This window comes from Nomascus leucogenys, chromosome 13, assembly GCF_006542625.1.
Source record: "Nomascus leucogenys isolate Asia chromosome 13, Asia_NLE_v1, whole genome shotgun sequence".
Lineage (NCBI taxonomy): Eukaryota > Metazoa > Chordata > Mammalia > Primates > Hylobatidae > Nomascus > Nomascus leucogenys.
In genome coordinates this window covers 25,122,853-25,146,205 of record NC_044393.1, presented here as the reverse complement: position 1 = coordinate 25,146,205, position 23,353 = coordinate 25,122,853, and the positions used below count along the sequence as shown (strand labels likewise).

At 48.3% G+C, this 23,353-nt stretch overlaps 1 protein-coding gene across 1 annotated transcript in view; it reads left to right on the top strand.

Annotated features, from left to right (window-relative positions):
- PPP1R16B (protein phosphatase 1 regulatory subunit 16B) overlaps positions 1-20,261 on the top strand; it is a 117,735-nt gene extending 97,474 nt beyond the window's left edge. The window contains exons 6-11 of the mRNA XM_030825432.1: positions 1-125; positions 3,249-3,374; positions 4,256-4,331; positions 5,108-5,237; positions 5,330-5,498; positions 15,386-20,261. Of these exons, the coding sequence (XP_030681292.1) occupies positions 1-125; positions 3,249-3,374; positions 4,256-4,331; positions 5,108-5,237; positions 5,330-5,498; positions 15,386-15,895 (1,136 nt within the window). The 3' untranslated portion in view covers positions 15,896-20,261. The remainder of the gene's footprint in view (positions 126-3,248; positions 3,375-4,255; positions 4,332-5,107; positions 5,238-5,329; positions 5,499-15,385) is intronic.
- The last annotated feature ends 3,092 nt before the right edge of the window (positions 20,262-23,353 follow it).

The following is a 23,353-nucleotide window of genomic DNA, read 5'->3' as shown; positions in this document are numbered from 1 at the left end:
GCATCACCCAAGAGAAAATCAATGAGATGCGGGCAGCTCCTGAGCAGCAGATGATTGCGGACATCCACTGCATGATCGCAGCGGGCCAGGACCTGGACTGGATAGATGCCCAGGGTGCCACACTGGTGAGGAGATGGGCCAGTACCAAAACCAAGACCAGCTAGGTCAAAAGTGGGCCAGCACCTGGTGGAGACCAACCCTGTACCCTTGGGGCCTGTGACCTTGGACCTCCTCAAGAATCCTTTTGGGCCGGGATTGCCCCTGGATAGGGAGGGTTAGCAGAGCAGGGCTCAGCCTCTTTGAGAACCTGGCCTCTCTCTGGGCTGGGCTTGGTGGCTCACACCTCTAGTCCCAGCTACTTGGGAGGCTGAGGTGGGAGGATCACTTGAGCCCGGGAGTTTGAGTTTGAGCTGTGATTGCACCAATGCACTCTAGCCTGGGTGACAGAAAGACTTTGTCTTTAATAAACAAACAAACAAAAAAGAATCCAGCCACTCTCAAGTGGGGCTTGGAGTTAGGAGCCTGGGTGGGAGGCCTGGCTCCCACCTGTCCACCAACTGCTCTGTCTCCAAGATCTTCCTTCACCCCAGGCTTCAGGTGTCCATCTTGAGCTCCTTATTTCCCTCTCCTCTAATGATGTCCTCCATTAAGGACTGGTGTCACCATTCACACACTCACCCATGCTTTCTTGCTTTCCACTGTCCATTCTGCTGCCTTAGTGTCACCTCTCCCACCCTAGCACCCCACTGCCTTGCCTCATCAGCTCCCCTGATATTACTGCAACAGCCTCTCCTTTGGGTTCCCTGACTTCAGAGTCTGCCCACCACTCCCAGTCATCCATTCATCCATTGGTCCATCCAACCATCCATCCGTCCATCCGTCTGTCCATCCGTCCATCCGTCCATCCATCCATCCAGTCAACACACAGTTATGAGCACCTCCTCTGTGCCACATACTTTACTAGACCCTGGAGATAGAGAACAATGGGACCTTCTTTTCTCTCAAATCTGCCTGGTTAATTCCACTCACCCTTGCAGCTCAAGTGTCAGTGACTTAGGAAAACCTCCCTGGCCACTCCTATAGGCTCTCAGAGCACACTGCAGCCTAATATTGGGGAGGTCTGCTTCTGCAGCCTGTAAATCAAAATTCAGAGCATGGCTATGGCAGATTGGGGGGCTGGTGCCCTGTCCCTGGCTGAGGTTCCATGCTGGTCATAAACACTCAGCAGTCTCGGGATCTCAAGCTCATTAGGTAGGGCTCAGCAGTACCAGATATCCTCACTGCCCCTCAGGCCTGACCTGGCAGCCCAGGTGTGATAAGGGGGCTTCTCCCACCTGCTTCCTGAGCTTTCCCATCTGTTTTGTGGCCATTTCTATTACTTGGGTCCCTGCTTGGATCACCTGCTCAGCCTAGCACTCAAGAATGGGGTCAGGTAGGAAGACTGACTATTTCTGTCTGAAGTCAAGGCCAGGCTGCACTAGGGCATTACCCACCCTCATTGCAGCTCCACTGGGGCTGTCACTGGGTCCTCTAGACACAGGGATCTTGTCTTCCTGGGCTGGGGCTGGCCTCAGGGTGGCACCACCTCCATGGGCCGGGCATATACTAGGTCTCAGGTCTTCCCAGTAAACCGGAGATCATAGTGTCTTCCTCACAGTGTTGCTGGGAGCATTAAATGAGATTCTGTGTGAAAGTGCTTAGCACAGTCTGTAAATTCTCAATAGATGTTAGCAATGACCATTATTTTTACTAACAATGCCACTATTCCACTCATACCTTTTCATTTCCAGCCAAGTAGTGAGGTTTGTAATGTCCGACTGGCCAGCAGGTGTCATTCTCTACAACTGGCAAGCATCAGACATTTATAAATCAGATAATTATACTAATTTTCACATCATACCCTTGCTTTTTCAAGTTGGAAAAAAAAAACAAAAACAAAAAAACAGAGCTTCAAGCAACCTTCTCCCAGGATGAGGTAGCATCTGACCATCAGGGCTGTGTTCAGAAGGATCACTTCCTGAGGCCCTGCCTTCTTTGTCCCACTGACTCTCCGGCCCCAAGACCTCAGGCCCCCTGAAGTTCTCTGGCTTCCTCCCAGCTAGTCTTCTGCTGGCTGCCTTGGACTTTCACTTCTATCTCTCATCTTGGCTGGAAAGTTGATGTCTTTTTGCCTTATTTCTTTCTCTCTCCTTCATTCATTCTCATGGACATCACTTAGGGCTCTCTAAGAATGTGAATCCCTTACTGAGTGTTCATTATGGGCTAAGCTATTGCTGTATTTTGGGGGCAAATTGAGCAAGCATGACGAGTGAGGTCTGCGAGGCAATGGCCATGACTGAAGGCCTTGAATGGGATCACAGTCCCTTATTGGATGTATTATCTATTGCTGCATAACAAACTACCCCACAATGTAGCGTCTTAAAACAATAATAAATATTTATTGTCTCACATGGTTTCTTTGGGTCAGAGAGTTAGGAACAGCTTAACTGGGTGGCTCTGGCTTGGTGGCTGTCATGATATTGCAACCAAGATGTTGCAAAATTGTTGAGACTACTGGGGCTGCAGTCTCATCTGAAGGCTTGACTGGTACTGGAGGATCCACTTCCAAGGCAGCTCACTCACATGGCTGGTAAGTTAGTGCTGGCTGTTGGCAGGAAGCCTCAGTTTCTCACCTCCTTAGGACCTCTCCTTGAGGCTTCTTGAGGGTCCTCACAACATAGTGTCTGCCTCCTCCTAGAATAATTGATCCAAGACAACACAAAGTAGAAGCAGCAATGCCTTTTATGCCCTAGCCTCAGAAATCACACATTGCCACTTCACAATATCCTATTTGTTAGAAGTGAGTCACTCAGTGTGGCCCACATTCAAGGTGGTAACAGTCGGGCTTCATCTTTTAAAGGAAGATGTGTCAAATAATTTGTGGACATATTTAAAAATCACCATATTGAACTTCAGAGACCCCTCCTTCAGGGCTCAGTGCACAGTAGGGGCTCAGTAAATGCTGTTGCCTTAACCACATGGATGCTAAGACCAACCACAAGGGAGAAGAATTCAGCTCTCTACCTTTCCTTCTAGGTCCGTATTTCAGACTTAATAATCCTCTGCAATGTGACTGGTATTTCCGTCTCATTCTATTCCATTCTACTGGCCCCAAGGATGCTGTGGGACTTGGGTGAAAGTGAGAGCTAGCCTACCTTCAATGTGGGGCTGATCCCCTGGGGAATGCTCACTTCTTTCCTCTCCTCCAGCTGCACATAGCTGGAGCCAATGGATACCTGCGGGCAGCTGAGCTCCTCCTGGACCATGGAGTGCGTGTGGATGTGAAGGACTGGGATGGCTGGGAGCCCCTGCATGCAGCTGCCTTCTGGGGACAGGTAGTTCTACCCACAGGGCTGTGTGGGAGGCCGGCACAGGGCTAACCTGCTGACACCAAGCTTTTTGGGCTGGCAATTGGTTTCAAAGAACATAAGACTTTAAGGCTTAAGGTGTTAACTATAGCTCATATGTGAGATATGAAAAGGCCTAGGGAGTTTGCAAAAAACATTGGACAAGACAAGTTGGTTTTTTTTTTTTTTTTTTTTTTTTTTTGAGACGGAGTCTTGCTCTGTCACCCAGGCTGGAGTACAGTGGTGCAATCTCATCTCACTGCAACCTCCATCTCCTGGATTCAAGCAATTCTCCTGCCTCAGCCTCCTGAGTAGCTGGGATTACAGGCATATGCCACCATGCCCAGCTAATTTTTTGTATTTTTAGTAGAGATGGTGTTTCACCATGTTGGCCAGGCTGGTCTCAAACTCCTGACCTCAGGTGATCTGCCCACTTCAGCCTCCCAAAGTGCTGGGATGCCACCATGCCCGGCTGACAAATTGTATTCTAATAGGATGGTAAGCAAATTTGCCAAATAAGAAAATTACCAGCATTTTTGCTCCCAGTAGTTTCTCCATTTGTTTCCAGATACAAAACTCTGATTGTCACTTACACCTAGTCCCTCCTTAGATACCTGCCAGCTCTAGAGTTACAGCCAACTCTTTCTTCTCCTTCTTCTTGGTGTGGCCCAGGCATGTGGAGGAGATGCTAAGCTCATTGCATCTGTCTGGATTCCCCCCATGGATCTAGTGTGCAGGCCTTCCCTGGAAATCAACTTTGTCCCACCATTCTTTGGGTCACATCCTAAGAGGCCTTGGGCACTCTCTCTACCTCCTAGGCTTTCTGAGCTCTGGGCAGGGGGACACATGAGCTTCTTCCTGTGTTTCAGATGCAGATGGCAGAGCTATTGGTGTCCCATGGAGCTAGTCTCAGTGCAAGGACATCCATGGATGAGATGCCAATAGGTAAGTCCAGCACAGCAGCTGGTGTGCACAAATAGGTAGTTATCAATGTTTTGATGGGTAGAGGGAGAAATAGATAAATATATGGTTGTATAGATTGATGGATTGGTGTGTAGATAGATAGATGGATTAATTAATGGATGGTAGATGAATGGACAGATGGATGGACAGATGAATGGATAGATGGATAAATGGATGAATGGATGGATGAGAGGGGTAGATGGGTAGATATTATGAGGTCTGGTTGAATGGATGGGTGGGTGGGTGGATGGATGAATGGATAGATAGAAGAATAAGTGGATGAGTGGGTAAAGGATGAATCTATGAATAGATGGCTCAGTCAGCAATAGGTAGATAGATGGATGAAGGAGTTAGGTAGAATAGATGGGAGTATGTAGCTTTCTTAGCATCTTTGCATAATTTATTGCTTGGGCTATGTGGGGTACCTTCTTGTTTCCCTCACTACTTCTCATATCAGTGAAGACTTGAGGACTCTTCTTGGAAACTATCAAAGAGGAACATGAATCCCTTGGTCATAGCTGGGAACCTTAGGAATTGTGACTGTGCCCAGAACCTGGGTTTCCCATTCTTATAATCCTCTAAGGTTTGGGTTGCAGCCCAGGAACTTTGGCTGGCATTGTTTTCTTCCCTCCCTGCATGCCCCAAAAGATGCTTGGAGTTTTCAGTGGGTTGGGGTGGCAGCTCCTCTGGTCTGGAGCACCCTCTTGCGCCACAGGTCCTGGCCCCGTCCCCCACAACAGACTCCTCTGCCCCTTCAGACCTGTGCGAGGAGGAAGAGTTCAAGGTCCTGCTGCTGGAGCTAAAACACAAGCATGATGTGATCATGAAGTCACAGCTGAGGCACAAGTCATCCTTGAGCCGGAGGACATCCAGCGCAGGCAGCCGTGGGTGAGTCCGGGGCAGGGCAGCCAGGGGTCCCTGTGCGTGCTCCTGCCTATGGCGCCTGGGTGCAGCCTCCAGCACCCACTTTGTCCTCTCAGGAAGGTGGTGCGGCGAGCCAGCCTGTCGGACAGGACCAACCTGTATAGGAAGGAGTATGAGGGAGAGGCCATCCTGTGGCAGCAGCGGAGTGCAGCCGAGGATCAGCGGACCTCCACCTACAACGGGGACATCAGGGAGACCAGGACAGACCAAGAGAATAAGGACCCTGTGAGTGGCCTCACGCCCTGCCCTAGTGTCAGTCACTGCAATGGGAGGAGAACAGGGTCCAGCCTGGCCTTGCCTTCAACTGAGAGCCTTCAGAGGGAAGTAGCCAGGCACTGCCCTTAAACTAGCATATCCAGTCTGATGGTGATGGCTACTGTAGTTAAACCAGCAGATTCAGTCTGATGGTGGTGGCTGCTGTAGTTAAGGAGGTGATCAGGGAGCGTGTTAGAGACTGAGCTGGGTGCTTTGGCACACAGGTGGGTCTCCTAATTGACAGGGGGTGTGTGTCCGCTATGCGCCTAGCTGTGCTCCAGCACACCTAGCAGTGGACTTCCTAGAAGAGAGCTTCAGTAGGGCAGTCACCCAGGAGCTGATGGTGCTACAACTTCTTTTTCAGGAAATATAACAAGATATTGAGAATTGTGTTTATCAGAACATGCTTTTTGAAAAATGGAGTAGGATCCTATTAGGACCTCTGAGAAGCCTGCTCCTGTAGCAGCCAATGGTCCTTTAAGCTTTAAGCTGCTTTCCTTAGGGGACACACATTCATTTCTGATGGCTGCTTTAAGAAATTATCACAAACTGGATGGCTTAACATGGTGGAAATTTATTCTCTCTCAGTTCTGAAGGCCAGAAGTCTAAAATCGAGATGACACCAGCACTGGTTCCCTCTGGGGGCTCTCAAGGGGATTCTGTTCCATGCCTCTGCGAGCTTCTGGTGGCTCAGGCGTTCTTTGGCTCTTGCTAGCAACGATTCTAGTCTCTGCTTCTATCTCCACATGACCTTTTTCTTTGTGTGTGTGTGTCTGTTTTCTTTTTTTGTTTTTATTTTATTGGATTTTTTTTGAGACAGGGTCTTGCTGTGTCACTCAGGCTGGAGTGCAGTGGCATGATTATAGATCACTGAAGACTCCAGCTCATGGGCTTAAGCTATCCTCCCACCTCAGCCTCTCAAGTAGCTGGGACTATAGGCGGGGGCCATCACGACTGGCTAATTTTTAAATTTCTTGTAGAGATGAGGTCTTGCTGTGTTGCCCAGGCTAGACTCAAACTTAGCCTCAAGCAATCCTCCCACCTTGGCTTCCCAAAGTACTGAGATTACAGGTTCGAGCCACCGTACCTAGCCTGTTTTTTCCTCTTATAAGGACACCAGTCATTGGATTGGAGCCCATGCCAATCCAGTATGACCTAATCTTAATTTAATTTATTACACCTGCAAATACCTATTTCCAGATAAAGTCACATTCAGAGATTCCAGGTAGACATGAATTTTTGAGGGCCACTACTTAACCCAGAACCAACATACTCACTCAGCATGGCTGCTTTCTTGCTGAGTGGAGTGAACAAGTTTGGGGCTGGAGTGGAATTGCTGAGAACAAGGGAGAAGCTAACTATACCAGAGGTGGTCTGCCATTTTCGTTCTTCCACCACACCATGAACAGATCAAAACATGCCTAGAGAGTTTAGCCTTGGTGGGATGAAATTGATTAGCTACTGAGCATGCCCATGTGTCTCAGAGGGACCCTGCTTCCCAGCATGAACAGTGAGGTCACCTACTGCCTGTCTCACCAGGAGGCGTGAAGGTGCCTGCCCAAGGGGAGGCCACATCAAAGCCACCAGCTGGTGATGGAGAGGGCACGTAGGGAAGCTTTGTTCTGCCTGGCCCCTTAGTCTGAGGATTGGTGAGAAAAGAGATGTAGATCAATATCAAATCACATTTCAGATGTCTCCCAGTTGTGCTTTATTTATTTTTCCTTTGTGATTGTGGTATAACTTAAGTATGGTAAAGCAGACAAATCTTTTTTTATTCTTTTACTTTTTTGTGATATGGAGCCTCACTCCGTTACCCAGGCTGGAGTGCAGTGGTGTGATTTCAGCTCACTGCAACCTCTGCTCCCAGGTTCAAGCGATCCTCTTGCCTCAGCCTCCTGAGTAGTTGGGATTACTAGTGCCCGCCATGACACCTGGTGGATTTTTGTATTTTTAGTAGAGATGGGGTTTCACCATGTTGGCCAGGCTGGTGTTGAAGTTGTGACCTCAAGCAATCCTTACCCACTTGGACCTCCCAAAGTGCTGGGCTTACAGGTGTGAGCCATCATGCCTGGCCAAGTAGACAAATCTTAAATGAGATTTTCAACAACCTTTTACAAATGTACACACTTAGATGAATTCATAGAGCCTTTTCATCATCCATGTTCTCTCTCCGTCCTTTCCCCCACTCCAAATGTAGTCACTACTTAACTTTGAGTTCTAAAGATTAATTTTGTATATGCATATGAATGACCCTGTAGTTTCTTTTGTGTCTGGCTTTTTTTACATCTGTGAGAGTCACCCACGTTGTGGCATATAGCAGTAGTTCTTTTTTTTTTTTTTTTTTTTTTTTTTTGAGACAGGAGTTCACTCTGTTGCCTGGGCTGGAGTGCAGTGGTGTGATCCTAGCTCACTGCAGCCTTGACTTCTTGGGATCAAGCGATCCTTCCACCTCAGCCCCTTGGGTAGCTGGGACTATAGGCATGCACCACCATGCCTGGCTAATTAAAAATAATTTTTTTTGGTCAGGTGCCGTGGCTCATGCCTCTAATCCCAGCACTTTGGGAGGCCGAGGTGGGTGGATCACGAGGTCAAGAGATCGAGACCATCCTAGCCACATGGTGAAACCCCATCTCTACTAAAAATACAAAAATTAGCTGGGCGTGGTGGCACACGCCTGTAGTCCCAGCTACTCAGGAGGCTGAGGCAGGAGAATCACTTGAACCCGGGAGGTAGAGGTTGCAGTGAGCCAAGATAGAGCCACTGCACTCCAGCCTGGGGACAGAGAAAGACTCTGTCTCAAAACAAAACAAAACAAAATTTTTTAGAGATGGGATCTTGCCATGTTGCCCAGGCTGGTCTCAAACTCCTGGGCTCAAATGATCCTCTTGCCTCAGTCTCCCAAAGTGCTGGGATTATAGGCACGAGCCACTGCACCTGGCCTCATTCTTGTTTTCTTTTCTTTTCTTTTTTTTTTGAGATGGAGTCTCACTCTGTTGCCCAGGCTGGAGTGCATTGGCACGATCTCGGCTCACTGCAACCTCCACCTCCCAGATTCACGCCATTCTCCTGCCTCAGCCTCCCTAGAAGCTGGGACTATAGGTGCCTGCCATCACGCCCAGCTAATTTTTTGTATTTTCAGTAGAGACGGGGTTTCACCATGTTAGCCAGATGGTCTCGATCTCCTGACCTTGTGATCCACCCGCCTCAGTCTCCCAAAGTGCTGGGATTACAGGTGTGAGCCACCACGCCCGGCTGCCTCATTCTTTTTTATTGCTTTCTAGAATTCGATTGTTTGAATATTAAAATTTACATATCCATGCTCCTTTTTTTTTTTTAATTGAGACAGAGCGTCGCTTTGTCACCCAAGCTAGAGTGCAGTGGCATGCTCTTGGCTCACTACAACCTCTGCCTCCCAGGTTCAAGCGATTCTCCTGCCTCAGCCTCCTGAGTAGCTGGGATTACAGGTGCGTGCCACCATGCCCGGCTAATTTTTGTATTTTTAGTAGAGACGGGGTTTCACCATATTGGCCAGGCTGGTCTTGAATTCCTGACCTCAAACGATCCACCCTCCTCGGCCTCCCAAAGTGTTGGTATTACAGGGATGAGCCACTGCTCCTGGCCTTCATTCTCCTTTTGGTGGACATTTGGGTTTCTTGTTTCTGGCTCCTGTGAATAAAGCTGCTATAAACATTTTTGTACATGTCTTTTGGTGGACATAAGCACTATTTTGTGTTGGGAATATACCCAGGAAAGCAGTGGGAGTCACGGATAGGCATATGTTTAGCTTTAGTGGATACTACCAAGCAGTTTTCCAAGGTGCCTTGTACCTGTCTGCTTTCCCATGGCAGAGTGCTTCTTGCCAACCCTTGGTATAGTCAGTCTTTTTTTTTTTTTTTTTTTTTTTGATACAGAGTTTCACTCTTGTTGCCCAGTCTGGAGTGCAATGGCGCCATCTCGGCTCACTGCAATCTCTGCCTCCCGTGTTCAAGTGATTCTCCTGTCTCAGCCTCCCGAGTAGCTGAGATTACAGGCACCTGCCACCATGCCCAGCTAATTTTTGTGTTTTAGTAGAGATGGGTTTTCACCATGTTAAAGTGGGAATTCTCAAAGCATGGTCCCTGGACTGGCAACATCAGCATCACCTGGGAACTTGTTAGAAATGCAGACTTTGGCTGGGCACTGTGGCTCACAAATCCTGTAATCCCAAAACTGAGGGAGGCTGAGGTGGGAGGATCTCCTGTGCCTAGGAGTTACTGGATAACATGGCAAGACCCTATCTCTATCCCCCACCAAAAAAAAAAAAAAAAACAATTAGCTGGGTGTGGTGGTGTGTACCTGTAGTCTTAGGTCTTGTGAGGCTGAGGCAGGAGGATTGCTTGAGTCAAGGAATTCGAGGCTGCAGTGAGCTATGATAGCACCACTGAACTCCAGCCTGGGTGACAGAGTGAGGCCTGGTCTCTAAATAAATAAATAAATAAATAAATAAATAAATAAATAAATGTAGATTCTCAGGACCCACCCCAGATGTGGCAATACTGCTGCACACAAGAATTTCAGAACCACTTATTTGAGGAATAATTTGTTCAGCCTGACCCCCAAATCACATTTCTTCCAAGGCTGTGCCCTGTTAGCCTTCAAGGCTGACTTTGGTTCACTGTTTTTTGTTTTTGTTTTTGTTTTTTTCCTCTGAAACAGGGTCTCACTCTGTTGCCCATGCTGGACTGGAGTGCAGTGGTGCAATCTTGGTTCACTATAGCCTCTGCCTCCCAGATTCAAGCAATTCTCCCACCTCAGCCTCCTGATTAGCTGGGACTACAGGCACCCGCCACCACGCCCGGCTAATTTTTGTGTTTTTTGGTAGAGATGGGGTTTCCCCATGTTGGCCAGGCTGGTCTCAAACTCCTGACCTTAAGTGATCCGCCTGCCTTCGCCTCCCAGAGTGCTGGGATTACAGGCATGAGTCACCGTGCCCCATGTTTTTTAATCTGATGTTTAAGTAGCAGTACAGACAGACTAAATGAGAATCTCAGGAGTTGGGACCTCGGCATTGTATATATTTGTCATTGCTTTTTTTTTTAGATGGAGTCTTGCTCTGTCGCCAGGCTGGAGTGCAGTGGCTCAATCTTGGCTCACTGCAACCTCTGCCTCCCAGGTTCAAGCGATTCTCCTGCCTTAGCCTCCTGAGTAGCTGGAACTACAGGTGCACGCCACCATGCCTAGCTAATTTTTGTATTTTTAGTAGAGACGGGGTTTCACCATGCTGTCCAGGATGGTCTCAATCCCTTGACCTCGTGATCCACCCGCCTCGACCTCCCGAAGTGCTGGGATTACAGGCGGGAGCCACTGTGCCCGGCCATGTCGTTGTGTTTTAAAGCTAAAGAGAAACGGTTTTTGAAGTGATTGCAGCAGTAAGTAGAATGCTTCGACCACAGAATTGGCAAGATCTCGGAGGTCAGGGAGAAAGGAGTTTGTTTCCTAGGGAGGAAGACAGAGGCTGCAAGGACTGAGGGTTGGGAGTGGGACGAGCAGGTGGTGTAATTGGACAGTTGACCAGGAATGTGTGTCCCGTGGTCAGCCCATTTCCAGAAGGGTCTTCAGGAGAGTTTTTCTGCATTGAAGTGCTTGTTTACCCTCAGGGTGAGTCAAAGTCCAGGACCCTGTAGGGAGGGGAGCAGCTTAACTAAAATTTGGTTAAATCATTTACCGCTGGACGTGGCGGCTCATGCCTGTAGTCTCAGCACTTTGAGAGGCCCAGGCAGGTGGATCATCTGAGGTCAGGAGTTCGAGACCAGCCTGGCCAACATGGTGAAACCCTGTCGCTACCTAAAATAGCCAGGTGTGGTGGCAGGTGCCTGTAATGCCAGCTACTTGGGAGGCTGAGGCAGGAGAATCACTTGAACCTGGGAGGCAGAGGTTGCAGTGAGCCAAGATTGCACCACTGCACTCCAGCCTGGGCAACAGAGTGAGACTCTATCTCAAAAAAAAAAAAAATCATTTAGCAAGCCTTAATTTCAGTTGATAAATTGACAGTTTAGCTAATCATTTCAGAGAAAAAGAATGAGAATTTGGGGGACTGTGTTTGGGTTGTCCTAGGAAAAGGAGGGGTCATCTGAGCGTTCTGGAAGTCCTATGGGGAAGGGTGATTCTGTGCAGTCAGCCATTCCCCAGAACACAAAAGGTGGGGGTTTTGTTTAACCTTCCTGTTTTCCAGTACCTCAGTTCAACATTGCCAAGATGATGGCGCCTACTGCAAAGGGTGTTCTAGGGTCAATTGTGTTCTTATTTATATAGAACTCAGCCCATAACTTGTACCTCATTAAGCATTAGGCAGATAAATACATTTAGAAGTTCCCTGCATCATGAGAAAACCTCTTTCATCTAACCCACATGCTTGAGGCTGGAGTTAATTCCTCTTCCTTCAATGCTCTGATTTCTGACACTGGAGATGGATATAGGTGGGTTTTGTTTTGTTTTGTTTTGTTTTGTTGAGACAGGGTCTCATTCTGTCACTCAGGTTAGACTGCAGTGGTGCAAACATGGCTCACTGCAGCCTCACCCTCATGGGCTCAAGTGATCCTCCTGCCCAGCCTCCCACGTAGCTGAGCCACAGGCATGCACCACCATGCCCAGCTAATTTTTAAATATTTTTGTAGTGATGAGGTCTCACTATGTTGCCCAGGCTGGTCTCCAACTCTTAGGCTGAAGCCATCCTCCCACCTCAGCCTACCAAAGTGCTGGGATTACAGGCATGAGCCACTGCACCCAGCAGGGATTTTTTTCTTTTTAAACTAATAGATTTTTTTTTTGAGCAGTTTTAGAACTCTAGAAAAATGAGTGGAAAGTACAGATATTTCCCATATACACCCCCCTCCACCCTGGTTTCCCCTGTTATTAACAACTCGCATTAGTGTGGTACATATGTTATCACTGATGAGCCAATATTGATACATTATTATGAACTAAAGCCCATGGTTTACATCGGGTTTGCTGTTTGTGTTGTAACTCCTGTGGGTTTTGACAAATGCATAATGTCATGTGTCCGTCATGATAGTGTCACACAGAATGCTCTCGCCACTTGGTTTAGGTGATTATATTAGACGGTTGAGATTGTGAACAACTGGTAAAAGAGACTAGGGCTGTCCCACTAAACAGCCCTGGTATTCTACTTACGCTTCCTCCCCAAACTCTAGCAATCACTGATCTTCTACTGTTTTCATGGTCTTGCTTTTCCAAAATGTTATATACTTGGAATTATATAATATGTGATGCTTTCAGATTGGTGTTCTATATGGTTTTTTTTGAGACGGAGTCTCACTCTGTTGCCCAGGCTGGAGTGCAGTTGTGCAATCTCGGCTCACTGCAACCTCTGCCTCCTGGTTCAAACAATTATCCTGCCTCAGCCTCCTGAGTAGTTGCGATTAGAGGCATGCGTCACCGCGCCTGTCTAATTTTTGTGTTTTTCTTTTAGTAGAGGCAAGGTTTCACCATGTTGGCCAGGCAGGTCTCGAACTCCTGACCTCAAGTGATCTGTCCACCTCAGCCTCCCAAAGTGCTGGGATTATAAGCGTGAGTCACCACGCTCGGCCTGTACATGTTTTTTTAACTGTCTAGATGATGCCAATGTGCATCCAAGATGGGATCAGTGTCTCAGATCTTTGCCACTCTAAACATCAGCAGGAAATTCTTAGAAGTACCGAATTGCAGGCCCCAACCCAGACTTATTGAATCAGAATATGGATTTTAACAATATCCCTAGGCAACTCACATACACATTAAAGTTTGAGAAGCACAGACTAGGACCACCAAGAAATGGTCTCTCCATGACATGGCATCAGTCTGCCTGCATAGTTCAGAAGGAGCCATTAAAAACAAAAAAAGGTTGGACTCAGTGGCTCATGCCTGTAATCCCAGGGCTTTGGGAAGCTGAGGTGGGAGGATCACTTGAGACCAGGAGTTCAAGACCAGCCTGTGCAACATAGTGAGGCCCTGACTCTAAAAGGAGAAAGCGAAGAAATACACATTCATAAATGGAAACTTACTATGGAAAGTGTTCTTTGCCTTATCACATATTACCATATATACATAACATATATGTTAGATGTATGTATGTTATATATATATGTTAGAAAACTAGATTATAAACTAGATTATATATATATACATATCTTGGACATCTTTCCTTGCCAGCTCGTGGAGACTTCCTTCATTCTTTTTACCAGCTACAGAGCATGCCAGTAGAAGTACTGGCCACAATTTCCTCCTTGCCCAGTGATGACTTTCAGGCTTTGCACTAATGAGAGAGAAAATCTGTGAAATGGGCTTGCTGGTGCAAAGTATACAATCCTTTCTAAAAGTTTTTATCATTATTATTGTTTTTATTTTTTACTGAAGAGCTGGGGAGAGAAGAAAGGAAAAAAAGAAAAAAATATCACTGAAGGATGATGCAAAACTGTCCACCAAAGAGACTGTAGCAATTTACATTCTCACTTATTTCCCCACACCCCTGCCAACACCAAGTAATAACACACTTTAAACGTATTTGTCAATGTGATATCTAAAAGTGATATTTTGTTGTTTTAATTTTTATATTATTAACGATTAGTGAGGAGGAATATTATTCCAATGCCATGTATATCTATATATTTTGCTGTGGGCTGCATATTAGTATCCTCTGCCTACTATTTTTATTAGGTAGGTAGGCCTTTAAAAATTGACTTTTGGCTGGGCGCAGTGGCTCATGCCTGCAATCTCAGCACTTTGGGAAGCTGAGGAGTGTGGATCACTTGAGGCCAGGAATTCAAGATCAGCCTGGCCAGCATGGTGAAACCCCATCTCTACAAAAATACAAAAATTAGCTGGGTGTGGTGGTGTGTGCCTGTAATCCCAGCTACTCGGGAGGCTGAAGCAGGAGAATTGTTTGAACCCGGGAGGCAGAGGCTGCGGTGAGCGGAGATTGCGCCACTGCACTCCAGCCTGAGAGACAGAGCAAGACTCCGTCTCAAAAAAAAAAAGGACTTTTAAGAGCTCTTTATACTTTTAGAAAATTAGCCTCTTTTCTGTCATATATGTTGAAAATATTTTCCTAGTTTCTTCATGTGTCTTTTGACCTTGTTCCCTGTTCATGGTGAGTTTTTGCTGTGCTTTAAATGTTGTCGCATGTATCTATTTTTTAGTTTATAGTTTTTAGGAAGCAGCTACTTTTCAAACTCTTGTTATCCAAGGATTATTAGGTGTACAGGATCCCTGGGTAAGAATCTTTGTGAGATATGCTTCAAATACAGAGGAAGGATTACAAGTGACTGAAAAACCCAACTCAAATAGACTAACACACAAGGAATTTATTGGCTTGTGCAACTGAAAAGTCTGGGCCTGGAAGGATCCTGGGCTTCAAATGTGTCATTGGGATGCAGTCTTTGTTAGCCTTTCTTCATGCCAACTTCACTTGCAAGCAGACCTTTCAACATAATATCTCCCCAACCCTCAGCTTACTTCATTCTTACTACCCACAGTTCCTACAGAAACTTCTCTTTCCCAATTGTTCTAGCAAAAATCCCAGGGTCGCTTCACTGAGGCAATTTCAGTTAAGAACTCATCCCTGGGCCAATCCCTGTAGTGAAATATGTTGACTGGCTAGGCCTTGGGTCATGATCCAGGCCCTGGAGCAAGGCCAGAGGTCAGTCAACTCTACGAAAATTCATAGATTGGGGGTTCCCCAAAGGAAAAACCTGGCCCAAATACCCAGGGAGATAAAACAGATAGAGGAAAAGTCCAAAGAATAATACCCTCAGCAGAGAGACAGGTGGATAGTAGGTTCAGATCTTCCAGCCAGCTGGTAATGTTGTCCTTCTCACTCGCAGAACCCCAGGCTGGAGAAGCCTGTGCTACTCTCCGAATTTCCTACCAAGATCCCACGAGGTGAACTGGACATGCCTGTTGAGAACGGCCTCCGGGCTCCGGTCAGTGCCTACCAGTATGCACTGGCCAACGGGGATGTCTGGAAGGTGCATGAGGTGCCCGACTACAGCATGGCCTATGGCAACCCTGGCGTGGCCGACGCCACCCCGCCCTGGAGCAGCTACAAGGAACAGAGTCCTCAGACGCTTCTGGAGCTGAAGCGGCAGCGGGCTGCAGCCAAGCTGCTCAGCCACCCCTTCCTTAGCACCCACCTGGGCAGCAGCATGGCCAGGACGGGCGAGAGTAGCAGTGAAGGCAAGGCCCCCTTGATCGGAGGCAGAACTTCACCATACAGCAGCAATGGGACCTCGGTATATTACACGGTCACCAGCGGAGATCCCCCACTCTTAAAGTTCAAGGCCCCCATAGAGGAGATGGAGGAGAAGGTGCATGGCTGTTGCCGTATCTCCTAGTCTCCGTGTGATGGAGGAGGGAGATGCCTGGGGAGGGGCTCCTGGAATCCAGGCCAGCCCAACAGCCTTGGCTGGGGAGGTGTCAGAGGGCAGCTGGGGAGAGGTGGGCTCTGCTTTTCAGAGGAACTCAGACCCCAGCCCTCACCTGGCTGCCCATAGCATCCCATGTCCCACGTCCCGTGGTTCTGCTTCCTGCTGCATCGTCTGCCATCTGACACAAGGCCTGTCGTGGCCTCCTGGCTCACTCTGCTGTCTGATCTTGGGAGAGTGGGCTTGAGATCCCAGCTCTATTCTTGGTATAAAGGCTTCTCCGGATCAGTACATGCATGTCACATTAACACACACACACACATATACACGCACACACAAGCTCAATCATTGTGTGTAGGAATGACATACCTGGGCTCAGGGGAAGCAAGGGGGCTTAGAATTTGTGGGGTATTCCCAAAAGGATGGAAGTTAAGACTCAGAGTCTCATTACCACTGCCATCATGGCTTTAGCAGGGGAGGGGACCTGCTAAGCTGAGACCCATAGTCCTGCTCAGAGTCATCCCAAGGTCTGAGCCACCAGCCACACCTGACAGGGGCGAGAAGTCCTCGCTGTGTTCAGAGGGAGCCAGGAATCTACATGGGTAGATGAGATAGACACAGACCTGCTCCCCGCAGCCTTGTTGAGAGCCATACTTCTGCCCATGCCAGGAGCCAGCTGTGTGACCTTCCAGGGGTGGAGGGGGAAAACCAGGCAATTTCATTCCTGGAATCAACCAAATCATGTTTTCCTCTTGGATGGAAGTGTCGAAGGCAGAAGGGTGTGGGAGGGGGACAAGGCCAGTATTTACAAAAGTGTATCTGATTTAAAAAATTCCTTTAGTCTGTAAAACTCCTAGAGGGAGGGAGGTAACTGAATTCACTTCTTTTTGTGGATCGTATCACGGTCACTGGGTTTTACTGGCTGGTGCTGGGAAAATGAAGCTAAGGGAGGAGCTTCCATTGGAATGCTTTTCCAGGGAGAGAGGCCAGTTAATTTAAAAAAAAACAAAAAACAGTCGCTAGTTAACAGCGACAGAGCCCAGCACCCTGGGGTCTTTGTGAATATCCAGACTGTTTCAGCCCAGCCCATCTCAGCCAGCCCTCCTCAGACTGAGCTGTCAGAGCACGCAATTAGGGGCCAGCCTGCCTCCACCTCCCACCCCCATCCACCCCCATCAGTCATGTGTGCGGAGTCAGTGCTCAGGATCCCAGGCCCAGCTTTTGCCTTTTTGGAGATGCTTGGTGAGACAGATTTGCCAGTCAGCCCTTTTGAGTTCCTGCCTTGCCCAGTGGCTCCCAGCCTGCACTTGCAGGAGTGGTGATGCCCCAAGTCTGCAAATCCAGGGTGCACGTTGTCAATATCCTGTCCTGCATTCAGGAGAGCCATGGTAGGGCTGGAGTTGGGCCTTGCCCAGCTCTGCAGTTTCATAGTCCCAGCTTTCCTGGTGCTGGGGAGGGAGGACTGTGAATGGCTGTTCTCCCCTCACTGCTGATTCTCCCAGGACCCCCTTTGGAGTTGCCCATTGGCATGGGCACTGCCCACAGGCTCAGCCAGAACCTTTTGGTGTAACCGACAAGCTGCAGGTTGTCCCCTGCTCTGTGCGCCTTTTATTTGTCCTTAAACTACCTCCTTAGAGCTCTGAAGGGGTCTCCTAGTTCCAGATTTGAATTTGGGGAACAGATCTGGGTTCTTTTTAACCCTCTTCTTTCTCAGTCTATGAGAAAATTTCCCTGAGGGGCACCTGGGCTAGGGGCTTGGGGCTGGAAGACCATCCCCGCCTTGTGCCACAACTTTAGTCGTGGGATCTGCTCTTTGTCATTCTCAGCCCCCTACTGTGGCCCCCATGGCCCCATAACCCAGAGAGGGAGCTGGACTTCAGGGAGCCTGAGTGATGCTTTCCCAGGAGCAGGGCAGCTGGCTGGACCAGAAAGTAGAGGGCCCATGGGAGTGACTGTGCCCTCGGTGGCTGCTGGAAGGGGAGAGGTTCTCGGCATCAGGCCACCTCCACCCCAATGCCAGGACAGATGTATTCTAGAGTAGGGGTGGAGGCGGCCCAGGAGGCTGAAGACAGGTGCACAGATGCTTCCCACGACCCTGCCATTTGGGGTGGGCTCTTCAACATCTCAGGCTGCGGCTGGAACAGGACCGGATGATCCAAAACACACATACCATTGGCTGTAAAACAGTATGAGCCCAGACTGATGCTGAAATCCCTCGTGAGCCGACCTTAGCTACAAGGTAGGGAGTTCTGAGGAAAGCTGCGTGCTCCTCAGGAGAGAGCTGTGCAGGTTTTCCGATCTTTTTGCTCAGGGGCCAAACACTGAAGGCACGTACTGCCCAACCCACTGAGCGCCTGAGGCCATTCCCTCCTTTTCCGCATGCCTCCTGCCTCCTGGGCTATTCCTCTCCACCCAGAAGGCTGGGAATCCCAGCTGATTCCCTGACAGGAGCTGACTTCACACACAGGTGACTCTCAAGCATTGGCTCATGTTTTCAGCCAGGGATAAATCATCCCCTCTCGGGGCTTTAAGTCCCTGGGGAGCTTTCCCTGTAGGTCTCCTGGGTGTTGAGAGACAAGTTGGAGACCAACCTCCAATGAATGAGCCGCGGTCATTCATTAATTCACTCACGTAATTTACTGAGTAGCTGCAACATGCCAGCCTCTATGTTAGGTTCTGCGGATAAAGGAGGAATAAGACAGAGTCAGGAGAACTGTTCTTTGTGGTTTCTGCCCCTTGGGGACCACAGGCATCAGCAGTCCCATTCAAGTCACCTGACGCAAAGTGTCTGCATCTTGGTCCAGCGACCCTTTGCTTTTCAGCTCCTAGAATCCTTACAGTCTGAATTCCTTTAGCTGGGAACAGCTGTCATGGCCACCCCTGGATAACATTTGCCACCAAGTATAGATGCTGGATCTTGTGTTCCAGGCAGGCATCATCCGGGTGCATCTGGAGCTTTCAGTGATAGCTGCCTTCAGCCAGCATCTTTGGGGGACTCTATAATAGCAGCTTGAGATCAGTGTCTAGAAGACTGTTCTGCAATTTGCTGCCAAATGCATCTCAGGTTTTTAAAGTCATTGTTTCTTGCTCATGGTGGCTCATTTATTACATAGTCCCCTCACCCCACTAATGGATAATGGGAGGAAAAGTTGCTGCTTCCTTCAGCATCAAAGCCTTTCCTTGGGAATCTGCCTCCCTCCATGGCAGGGGTGGATTCGGGAGCTGGGAGTAACCAGGCAAAGTCAACCAGATGCCTAGCTCCTGCTGAGACCCAGGTCCTGTGGCAGCTCCTCATTAGATTAAAGGAGACCACTTCCAAAGCAGGTGCTGCGTGGCTAACCATCATATGCCCCAAACAATTGAAAGTTGGCGGTTATCACCAGACTGTGAGTTTCTGGCAAGTAGCTTAGGGAAGCCAAATAAACTCTAGGCTCAGGGCTACTGAAGACTTCAGGATAGAATTCTCCATCAAATATACAGCATAAATAAAACTGCTCTGCACTGTTTGATCCATTTCCAAGGGGCTTAGAAAAGTTAACAAGGGTGTGTCCCCTGTCCTGCCCCACTGGTTTGCTGGCTTTGTGATAACATGAGACCATTGTGGTTGTTGGTGTCGAATACCTTCCCATCCTGAGCTCTCTCACCTACCTGCTCTCTCTCCTAGAGCAGGATACTGGGGTACTTTCAAGAAGGGTGCTCCTTTTAAGATGCCCAGAAAGGCTGTATTTAACTCTTGCTATTTGTAACTTGGGGATGGTCTCCCCTGCCCCAGGGCACATAAGAGCAAAGGGTCCAATGGTCAGTGGATGACTCTGCAAAAGTGACCCCCTGTGCCAGAAGCTATAGCCCTCTCCCTGACAGGTCTCTCTTGTTGGCCAGAGGGCCTGCTTCCCATGGGCATTGCAAGTGCCACTGTGCGGGGCCTGGCTCTGCACACCCAGGAAAAGTCTGCGGACCCCCAGCCCTCCGCAATAATTCACCAGACCAGAAGCCACTGATGTACAGAGAACACTTAAAAAAATGTATTTTATGTGAAAAAAAGTTAAAACTCTGTATACTGTATCAGCAGCTTTGTGTAAAAATGGCAATCAAGAGAGTCTAATATATTTAAAACTTTTTTTAAAAAAAATCTTCGCGGATCTTTGATATCGTATTGAGGTAACTTCCAGGTAGCCCCTTGCCACGCAGCACCGGTGGGCCTCGGGTCCAAAACCGTGGCTCAGCCACATCCCAAAGGGGGCACATGTCCCTGGAGTTGCTTCCAGCTGCCAAGGCCTGTGACGGAATTCGCTGTTAAGAGTTTTTAATTAAAATTATTAAATTCCTTTTAATAACACCTGCTAGTGTGAGTGATTATTGCTGTGAGCTCACTTGAACAGTGCTGACTTGAATTCACAAAGAGGAGGTTCCTGGAATAGAGGGTGGGTGAGGGCTCCTAGTCTCTTCCCCCTTACCCCACCGCTTTCCCACAGAGGGCTTTCCCATGAGGACCCTGAAATAGAGAGAGCTCTAGGGGCTCAGACCTGGAGCAGATGTCTCCTCAGACTAGGAGATGGTGGAAACCGATGAATTCAAGAAAAGGTGGGTGGTTGGGAATGACCTTCATTCTGTCGAATAATCTCTTTGAAATTAACATGAGGCCATATAGTAGCATATATTTATTCCATACATTTTCAAAGTTTTTCCTGATATTTATTTATTTTTATTTATTTTTATTTTTTTAAGACGGAGCCTCACTCTTTCACCCAGGCTGGAGTGCAGTGGCGCGATCTCAGCTCACTGCAACCTCTGTCTCCCGGGTTCCAGCAATTTCTGCCTCAGCCTCCCGAGTAGCTGAGATTACAGGCACTCGCCATGATATCCAGCTAATTTTTTGTATTTTTAGTCGAGACAGAGTTTCACCATGTTGGCCAGGCTGGTCTCCAACTCCTGACCTCAAGTGATCCTCCCCCCTCGAGCTCCCAAAGTGCTGGGATTATAGGCGTGAGCCACCGCGCCTGGCCTCTCATGACATTTATATGTAACAAGGGTGCCCCTCTCCTCTGTCCCATTCTTGGAGTGAACTGACGTGTCCTGTCCTCTTCCCCCTGCCCCATTCCACTCTTTCCCCTCGTGTGCTTATTGTGGGGAAGTACAATACTATAAAGTACTTCACCTTATGACAGCAATACAGCAGCTAAGGCCCCGGCCATTCTCATTTTTTACCTCGAGCGTTAGAGGCACAGAGAAGCTATGTGGTTGCACAGCCTCAGACCACAGTCCTTGGTCCTTGTCCCACACAGAACTTTGTTGGTGTTTTTCTTGAAAGAGGATGAAAAGGGTGTCGGATCACAACGTCAGTAGTTCGAGACCAGCCTGGCCAACGTGGTGAAACCCCATCCTACTAAAGATGCAGAAAATTAGCCAGGCGTGGTGGCATGAGCCTGTAATCCCAGCTACTCAGGAGGCTGAGGCAGGAGAATCATTTGAACCCGGGAGGTGGAGGTTGCAGTGAGCTGAGACCATGCCATTGCACTCCAGCCTGGGCGACAGGTGAAGACTCTGTCTCAAAAAAAAAAAAGAAGGTGCTCTCTTGTAGCCTCCCGGGTCCTGGATACCAGAGCAGGGACACATGGAAGGCTCCACACTTATTCTTGAGAAACTTCACAAAGGGATGGGGATGGGGAGAGGAGGGGAAGAGAGGGAGAGGCGTCTGAACAGCAGCAGGCATTCATCCATTTAAAAAGGTTGTTGGTTGCTAAATAATAATAATGGTAACATCTCACATTTATGACCCACTTTTCATTTACATAAAAAAGATAAGGACTGAAAATTGACTGTTGGATTTAGCTCTGTGGAACTCATGATGAACCTGACAAGAGGTTTTGGTAAAGCGGTGGGGTTTTTAGCCTGATTGAAGAGGGCTGGAAGGGAACTGGAGACAGCAGGTATAGACAACTGGTGTAAGGGTTTCTTTTTCTTTTCTTTTTTTTTTTTGAGACAGAGTCTTACTCTGTCACCCAGGCTGGAGTGCAGTGGTGTGATCATAGTTCACTACAGCCTCAAACTCCTAGGCTTAAGTGATCTCTTGCCTCAGCCTTCCCAGTGGCTGGGACCACCATGAGCACTGCCATGCACTAAAAGTTAGGTGCACCACCATGCCCAGTTAACTTTTGTATTTTTTTGTAGAGACATGGTCTCACTATGTTGCCCAGGCTGGTCTCAAACTCCTGGGCTCAAGTGATCCTCTTCCCTTGGCCTCCCACAGTGCTGGGATTACAGGTGCAAGTCACCATGGCCAGCCACATCTGAGATTTTATGCTGCAAAAGTAAGAAGACAGATGGGGAGCTTTAGAGGAATGTAGGGTCAAGAGAGGGTTGTTTTAAGATGAAAAATATTTCAGCATGCTTGTAGGCTGATAGAAATGAATCAGTAAAGAGGGAAGCTGATGTTCCAGGAGAAAGAAGATTTCTAGAGCGATGCTGGTGAGTAGTAGAGAGGCTGGAAGTGCCCAGGCAGAGGGGTTGGTGTTGGATGGGCACAGGCGCAGTTCATAAATGCCCAGTATATGGGCAGAGATGCAGACAGGAAGGTAGACTAGATGGGTGCACGTGGACGTTCCCTTCTCACTGCTTCTGTGTTCTCAGTGACATAGGAGGCAGGCTGTCAGAGAGGAAAAGGTAGAGAGAATGAGGGAAATGTGGCCTACCAGGCAGTTTTTTTTTGTTTTTGTTTTGTTTTGTTTTGTTTTTAGATGGAGTTTCGCTCTTGTCACCCAGGCTGGAGTGCAGTGGTGCCATCTTGACTCACTGCAACCTCCCCTCCCATGTTCAAGTGATTCTCCTGCCTCAGCCTCCCGAGTATCTGGGGTTACACCAAGTAACCAGGGTCTGGTTATTAGACACCCGGCTAATTTTTGTATTTTTAGTAGAGACGGGGTTTCACTGTGTTGGTCAGGCTGATCTCAAACGCCTGATCTCAGGTGATCCGCCCTCCTTGGCCTCCTAAAGTGCTGGGATTACAGGCATGAGCCACTGCTCCCGGCCTCCTAGCAGGCAGTCTTACGGATTATGAATTTAAAACATGACCAGTCAGTAAGCATGGTTATGCCCTTTTTGTTTTTTCTCCAGCCCTGTAGTGCTGCCGGGGTGCAGGTGGAAAGTAGGGTATAACCAGGGTTTGTTGGGGTTTTACAAGGCAAAAACCTATGAAATGAGAGAAGACTACCGGAGGGTATAATCAAAGGAGTAGTCCTAATATGATGAGCCGGTATTTTTTGAATGAATGAATACATGGTTAAAGGCAGGTGATAAAGGCGATATCCTTGGCCATGCCAAAGCTCTGAGAGCCTAGGAGCAGCGTGGCCAGAGTCTCTGGGAGTCTGGCACCTGCCTCTCCTCATTGCCTAGGCCTGACTGTCACTGGCCTTGTAGGGCCGCGCTGTGGGG